This window comes from Limulus polyphemus, unplaced genomic scaffold, assembly GCF_000517525.1.
Source record: "Limulus polyphemus unplaced genomic scaffold, Limulus_polyphemus-2.1.2 Scaffold9004, whole genome shotgun sequence".
NCBI classification, from domain to species: domain Eukaryota; kingdom Metazoa; phylum Arthropoda; class Merostomata; order Xiphosura; family Limulidae; genus Limulus; species Limulus polyphemus.
Window position 1 is genome coordinate 759 of NW_013674614.1, and position 8,735 is coordinate 9,493.

An 8,735-nucleotide genomic window follows, 5' to 3' on the forward strand; every position below is an offset into this window, starting at 1 on the left:
ATTTAACTACATACATTAGAGTCATTGTGAAGTCCAGCTTATTCATGTATTTAACTATATACATTAGTCATTGTGAAGTCCAGCTTATCCGTGTATTTAACTACATACATTAGAGTCATTGTGAAGTCCAGCTTATCCGTGTATTTAACTACATACATTAGAGTCATTGTGAAGTCCAGCTTATCCATGTATTTAACTACATACATTACTCATTGTGAAGTCCAGCTTATCCATGTATTTAACTATATACATTAGTCATTATGAAGTTCAGCTTATCCGTGTATTTAACTATATACATTAGTCATTATGAAGTTCAGCTTTGTGAAGTCAGCTTATCCGTGTATTTAACTACATACATTTATCCACATGTGCATTATTGTTATTTGTTGTAAGTACTTGGAAAGAGAAGTTAGTATTATCTGAAATGTATATGCAAAGGAAGTTGTTGGTTTTTGTTAACAATAATTACTTTTTTATTAAGAAAGAGATTTAGAATATCAATATGTGTGTGTATTTTGTAAATTTTTGTAAGGTAGATGTATTCCGTAATTTTATCAGTAAATTAAACCGTATTGGATCTGTCTTTTGATAGTGAGAAGTTTTATTATCTTATACAATTTGTACTTAGCTTTTTGAATGAGTAACAATAGTAGAATTGTAATGTTTTTAACAGAAATCCCCCACAAAACAACTTAGTCATTCACTGAGAAAGTCCTTCAGATGTGTGCCAGAAAGACAGGAACATGGAATTCCTAGATTCCCTGATGAGCCAGAGCCTACAATCAATCTCTCACATATTGTGTAAGTATGGAATTAGCTCTGTTTATAAGCGTAATCTCAATTATTAACACATTGTGTCAGAGCATAGAAAATTTAGTGTTTTAAACATCCCAATTTTTCATAATTTCTGAAGTATTTTTTTTAAAAGTATTCTCAACTATTGTTGTGTAAGATGATAATGTTTTGTGGATATCTAAATCTTTCACACATTCTGTAACTACAGAATGTTGTTAGAATATCCTTAGCTTATCAGAGTGTGTAAATATAGACTAAACTGTAAGTTAAGTTTAAACATAAGCTATAAGCTGTGCGTTTTTAATCCTATCTAGACTAACGAGGAGATTTTAAAGCAATGTACTGTACATATAAACTTTCAAAACTTAATTGACAATAATTCTAACCCTGTTTGAATGATTGTTTGCTAAAATATGTTTTAGAATTGGTATCTTGTTATTTTCTGCAGTGTAATTTTCAACTATAACTTTAATTTCTTCACAGCTCCGCACTTCTTGATTTTTAAAAACTTTTCTGTTCATCAAAAACCATAATTTTATATTTTCTAAGAAACTATCATCCCTTAAGAATATAATTCCTAAAGATTTGTTTCCCATGAGCTTGTTCGTCTGTTTCTCTAATTTTATTAGTAGAGCCTACCGTTCACACACTTTAATGACTTCCCATTATTTAACCCTTTCACAATGGGTAGGTCAAGGTATGCATGTCATGACCTTTTAGAGAGTTGCATTCACAATCTATTTAAGCTGCTTTCTTATCAATGTATACAAATAAACTTGGCATCCAAACATACTTAATGAATCAAATTTTAATATCATATAAGGTTTAAGTTCTTTATTTTAAAAAGGAAATATTTAAAAAAAAATCTTTTTCTTACTCTTCCCTAGTATGAGAATCTTGGCATTTGTTCCCAAAGTCTCCCCCCCCCCTTCTCTAAAGTATGGAGTTTAAGTAAATTACTCATTATAGTATATGTATTACTATAGCAGTTTGTATAGTCTTCAATCTTATTTGCTTATGGAGTCGTAAACTAGAAAATTTGACTGATCTGTTACATTCTCTCTCTCTCACAAATTGACAATAATTTTCTTTGACATTTTATACTTTATCATATATAATGATAGACAGAGTTTTAATCTATTATAATGATACATTGTTTTCTCTACAGAGTATTCTCAATTTTGCCTTCAGTTTGAAAGTTTGTCTCCTGGTGTTCAGATCCAGCATCTAAATGAATTACTCTTGTTTTAGTTAAAAATCCAGTTATCAGAAACATCACTGAATTAAATAGTGGATGTTACATAAATTGAAAGGAAACTGAAGATATCAACATACCTCAATTTATTTTGTTGTAAAATCATATTTCATAAAAAACCAACAAGTCAAACCATTTCATTTTTTTCCAGACCAGCTAAATGATTTTGATTTCATATATGATCTGTAATTTCTCTCTAAAGCATGGTTATAACAGTAACTTTTGTTCCCCTTTAAGTTATCGGATGAATATGTCATGTGGCTCCACATTAGTACTGCACTGTGTATTAGCTCACTGTTTGAGGAGGTTGCTTGAGAGAGTATGATGACAAAGTGGTTAGAAGCTTTGAATGTCCCATTAATATCCAGTAGGGTCATCTAATTAGCGACGCGCATGAATGGATTAACGAGATTCCCGCTGTCCCTATCTACTATCTAGCGAAACCACAGCCAAGGGAACGTACATAATTAGAATTGGGCTGATTGTGTGCTGTAATTATTAGCAGTCTGTGATTTCTGATTGTAACATGATTAGTAAAACAGTAATATTGTGTTTTTTTTTGGCTAGTGTAGTCTGCGAAGTTGGATTCAAAAGTGTTTGCCCTAACGTGTACAAATAATGTACATGCAGAAAGGTAGATTCTCCAAACAACTTACAAGTTTGCCTGTTTTTAGCAAGTGTTGACAAAAAATATCTTTTTATGCACATTTTTCAAATGCGTGAACCTTGATGCAGGCTTGGTGTCATATATAAAAAGTAGGATTCTGTAGCATACAAAAAGTTTAAATATTGAACAAAGTGATGACATTCTTATTAATAAAAGAGCATTTACTCTGAGTACGCGGGCATTCATAGTGACGAAATGTGTGGATCGTACATGACTGATGAGTGTTCATAAATTTGGGAAGATCTATTCATGGTTTGTCATAAGTTCTGCTCAATTAAGAAATGCTTCGATCAGTTTACACGAAGTCAAACTTTTAATGGCTCTTTGATTTTAAGGGGCAACACGGGCTACCTAGCAGATACTTTTTAGGGGGCCTATTGGTATTTTTGGGAGGCCATTGGCTACTTGGTCACTGCTAATTTCAATCTACGATTATATAAAAATAGGCTTAAACCGACAGCAAAAAAATACGACATCAAACTAACTGCTATATTTCTTGTTTTTCATGTATATTTTGTACTTATAGTTGTAAAAATAACTAAAATGTAAAAATAAAAAAAATTCTAGGTTATATTAGGTAAGATAGAGAAAAAAATAAAATAAAAATTCTTCTTGAGCAGTTTGTGCATCATGTCATTGAGTATGAGCAATTTACAACTTGTGTGGTGGGATTATTAGTTAGACATGATGTGAAGGGCAATAAAACAATAAGATTAAGTATAAACAGATAAACTGCTATAAGCCTTAAGCTATTTAGGATAAACAGTTGTGGTTTTCTGTTATAATCTACAGTCATTCTTGAAAGAAAGAAAGGGTGATATAGATTTATTTCATATTTCTTAATGGTGGCTACAAGGTTGGTCAAATGACACGCATACATTACAGTTAAGATACAGAAGATAATGGATAAAATGTAAAGTTTTATATTTATTATTTAGGAGGTTTTAGAAACTTTTCAGGTGAAGAAAAGTATTTTTGATCTTAACACGAAAATCACTTTGTACTCAGAGCTGTCAACACACACTGCCTTCATATGTTCATGGACAAATCTTCAGAAAGTGAAAGTACTTAATTTAAAAAAATTGATTTTGTGTGTACAATAGACTTGTAATGTTTACTGAGAGTTTACAAAATTTTGTGAAGATACAGAAAGGTTATAGTATCGAAACTGATGGTTACTTTGTAGCTACGAGGTAGGTTACATTGTCTCCGTATTGACATATGATCAAATAAAGCAAGCTACTTAAATAGATCAGAACTAAATGTAGCAAATTAAATATAATATTCAAACTATATTACTTAAAATTAGTAGAATGCATTCTTTTATCAGTTAAATACCCCTGCTGTTAACAGTATTTTTGGCCATAAACCCAATAATATCTCATGAACTCAGTCAGTCCATGAATCTTAGGTTAGTCATAAATCCATATACTTAGCTAAGAATGCAGAATAATCATTAAAATAAAATAATAAACATTAAATTAGAAATAATTAAAAATATAAGTAGATATATATTAAATATTCTAACCAACAATGTGTATCTGCACTGTTATAGAAGTTTCACTCATTCAAACTGATGTCGAAGTATAAACTACCACTCCGTGATAAAACTTACAATTGGGTTAGCAGCCTAATAGATTTAAAATTAAGCTAACAATTTTTATAATGATAAGAATAAAAATAAAGTAACTTATTAATAAATATAATAATCCATACTGTTAATGAAAATAACCTTAAGAAGAGATAGGGTATAAGTAACTTACTGTTGATGTTGGGAAATAAATAATACTTATTGTCCATAAAATCTGTTAATATCGAGACAGCTACCCACTATCAGAATGGTGTCTTCACTCCTAAGGTATGTCCGAAACTCGTGTCACTCTTGGTTATTCCATTGTAAAATAGTTGAAGGAGGTTACACCCTCCAGGCATCATCTGTTTGCTAGTTGTCTGATTTTACAAAATAAGTTTAATGTAATGAATATGAAATGACTCAGAACAATTGGCAACTAGAGCTAAACAAGATAAGCCAACTTTGTTGAACAACAAGTCATTGTTAAACTGTATATATATATGGAACTGTGCACATGCTGATGGTATGCAAATCAAAGTTTGATAAAACTGAACAACAACAAAGATGTGAAAATATCCACAGGTAAAGTTTAAAACCATTGGTTATAGCTGAGAAACTATTTATATGGATGAAAAGTGAATGAATTGGTGTGTGAAGAGATTGTGGAAAAGTGACAAGACCCGTCCCTTTGAGGGAAGAACAGTTGAATGTAACAGAAAGTATAGAAAACTTAGGAACAAACTATGGATTAGCAAATTTTTTAATTCTTTATTTATTTATTTTTTCCTGAAAATGATTTTGTTTAATGCTTAATGATATTTATTTAAAGGTGATGAACATTTTCTTTTGTGAAAAGGCATCAGGTAAGCCTTACAAGGTTTATAGAGTATTGTAGGTGATGGTACAATATTGTGATGACTCAGATGTGAACTGAATCCTAATTTATTGAATGTTAGTGTTAAGTTTATTGTATTCAAACAATGTAGATAAGTAAAAGAACATATTATTTATCAAAAAGAAATAATATTAACTAGATATAAGTATATTTTAACCCTGAATATTGTTAGCAAAGAAAGTGTTAAGTTCCTGACCTTACTTTATTGTGAAATGTTGTGTCGTAGGTCACCAATAAATCTTTGTCAGTTTTTAACTACTACACTCAGCAAAAGAAAGTGTCAAAAGATTTATTTTTATGAATATAACTTCCACTGAAACTGGTTATATGTATAAAATGGAACTTCCTGGTCAACAGTTAAAATTATTCAACTTGTATGACAAAATTAAAGAGTATTTGTTTGTTGTTTTTTCACAACAATGCCCAAAAAAAAGTTTGGAAATTTCACAATGTAAAAGATGATAGAAAAAAGAAAATCAAAAACAAATGAACTTTCTAAAACCCCAAAACTAAACACTATTTAATAAGTTTTTACCCAAATTCATGGTTAAGTATTTCCACTGTGTGATGAAAAATAAAATATCAAGAAATGTCAGTGTCACCAGAAAGGTTTAAACTTTCACACCACATGTTCTAAAGTTCTCCTCTTTGTTTGAGATACGAGGATATAATGTGAGGATTTTTTTAACAAAAGTCTGATGTGTAACTGAACCTGGATGTTATCCTCTGTAGGCCACCTTCACCTGTACCAAGCCACAATGGATTATTTGACAGGAATAATTCTTTTGATCTCTCATCCTTGGATAGTCGATCAGTTAGTAAAAGGTCAGTAATTTTTTTTTGCAATCTTTTCGTCAAGTAATACCACTAATTAATACTTGGGAATTTAGATTTCGATGTATTCTTTTTGTTTACTAATTAAGTAATTGTTTTATTTAGAAGTTAACATTAACTGGTGATTCTTTAGTGTTTTTGCACAGTGATTCTGTAGCTTTTTTTTTGAGCCTGAGAGAATTTTTACGTACACAACACATTCAATAAATCATTAGTTCTATACATCTTCCACTTTCTTCTTACGATTTTGTAATTCAGAATTTGTTCCAATGTCCACACTCAGAGAAACTGAAGTTACTGTTTATGATGTGTTATCTTAAACAATACTTAAAATAGGGTAGATGACACAAGCATATTCGAAGGTGAACAGTGCCTGATAATCTGTAAATAAAAGCATACATTAAGTGTTTGAGCCAATATATTACTAAACAGAAATTTTTTTACCAACATATTCGGCACTTGTTATTTTAACATCATATAAAGTTTCGTTAACTGTTTCTAGTCCTCTGCCATTGTCTGATGTGAATCTACAACCAAGATAATGCATATCAAAGATGTTTCAATATACAAAACAGTAGTTGAGTGTGTGTGTGCGTGCTACTGTTTTATCCAATGTGATGATTTTATCCACTCATTTAAGAGCATTGAATTTGGTTACGATTGATGTGTTACGAGCTTAATGTATTAAAATATGTAAAATCTCAATAAGTACAGTAGATAAAAATTTAAACTATTTAAATGATCATTTTGATGAAAAGTAATTCAATATTTAGTCTTGTTATTTTTTTTGACAGAGCAATAACAATTTATAAATGATACATATATAGCAAGGCATGCACTTGGTCTTTTAGTTATGTAATTAAGTTAGCAGCCAAACATATGTACAGGTATTTCATTTTCCCAGTAATTTTAAAAGAATGATAAGTATTCCTTGTGAATTAAATCTGGCCCTCTACAGAAATGGTACATTGATTGGCTCAAGGCTCCCAAAGATATTATACATCTGGACTGAGAAGTCTGTTGACACTTAAAAGATGTTAGATATTCGGGAATAAATGTATTGTATGTACTGTATCCCCCCCAGAAAAAAATCAATATTATACATCTGGACTGAGAAGTTTGTTGACACTTAAAAGATGTTAGATATTTGGGAATAAATATATTGTATGTACTGTATCCCCCCCAGAAAGAAATCAATATTATACATCTGGACTGAGAAGTTTCACTTAGGTTAGTTTGTTGACACTTAAAAGATGTTAGGTATTTGGGAATAAATATATTGTATGTACTGTATCCCCCCCAGAAAAAAATCAATATTATACATCTGGACTGATTAGTGTTACTTAGGTTAGTTTGTTGACACTTAAAAGATGTTAGGTATTTGGGAATAAATATATTGTATGTACTGTATCCCCCCCAGAAAAAAATCAACCCCTGATTCAGTAACTTCTGTTTTAAATTACAAGTTTCCAGCCTCTACATTGTCGTATTTAAAGTTACAACCTTATTTTTCAATAGGTTTTGTTGTTGTTTTTCAGCCCATTACAACAACAAACTCTAAGTCTGGAATCTTCTCGAGTTGATGATGAACATCGACTTATAGCCAGATACGCTGCTCGTCTAGCTGGTACCCAGGTTGCTGTAAGTGCTACACATAAAATTTGTTATTTAAAAACTATCAAGCAGTGGAGTATGATGTGTTTATTAGTGACTAAATAGTTTTATAACTTAGACCCTACCAAGCTGAAACCTAATTCCTTTACTTGTAAGATAACTAAATTAACCTATTTACTAGTACTAGTGGTAAGCATGATGAGCAGAGGGCAATATTTCTGTGGTTGATGAGACTGGACAGCGTTTCTTTCCAATTATTAAAGATATAACATTTTCTATTGTGTTTTCTGTTTGAGGACCTTGTGTGAAAAAACTAACTCTTTTTGTGGTTAGCTTGAATTAGTCGGCCTTGTTTATCTGCAGCAATTTCATTCAACTAATCAAAATGTATAGAAAAGAGGACATCATCTTATCATCCAAATATAGATGCTGGAAGTATACCACACAATACAAGATTTTAAAAATTCAGAAAACGGCTAAAACATGATACCAAAAATATAATTTAAAAACAATGTTTCACCACTGTTAACGTGGCATCATCAGGTACTTATCACAACTAAACATGACATTGAAAATATAACCTTGAGATTGTCATAAGTATAAACCATACTCCTTGTATTTTATTTATTATTGGTCTGTATTTATTTTACATTTATTAACATTAGATTCTTGATAAATAGATTTAACAATCTTATTTTCACTATAATGTTCCAGATCTGTAAAATGTTGGTAAACATGTGGCAGAGCATGTCCATGTTCTACTATTTTAGTACTTAAATTCCTCCCAGTCTCCCCTCTTATAGATAGTATTACAGTCCGTACATTCTACACCGTTAACTACTTATTTCTCAATTCTAGTCAGTTTAATTCCAGTTTTTAAGATTGTATTCAACTTTTTTGTGTATAAAATAAAATTAGAAGTTTCTACTATTTCAGTACTTAAATTCCTACCAGTCTCCCCTCTTATAGATAGTATTACAGTCCATACATTCTACACCGTTAACTACTTATTTCTCAATTCTAGTCAGTTTAATTCCAGTTATTAAGATTGTATTCAACTTTTTTGTGTATAAAATAAAATTAGAAGTTTCTACTATTTCAG

General features: G+C 30.6%; 1 protein-coding gene across 1 annotated transcript in view; it reads left to right on the forward strand.

The window, feature by feature from the left end:
• Window positions 1–673: 673 nt before the first annotated feature.
• The window catches only part of LOC106475690 (dystrobrevin beta-like), a gene marked incomplete at its 5' end in the record, with an annotated part of 23,076 nt that continues 15,014 nt past the window's right edge, over window positions 674–8,735 (forward strand). The window contains 3 exons of the mRNA XM_022379746.1: window positions 674–801; window positions 5,918–6,010; window positions 7,558–7,660. Coding sequence (XP_022235454.1) covers window positions 674–801; window positions 5,918–6,010; window positions 7,558–7,660 — 324 coding nt within the window. The remainder of the gene's footprint in view (window positions 802–5,917; window positions 6,011–7,557; window positions 7,661–8,735) is intronic.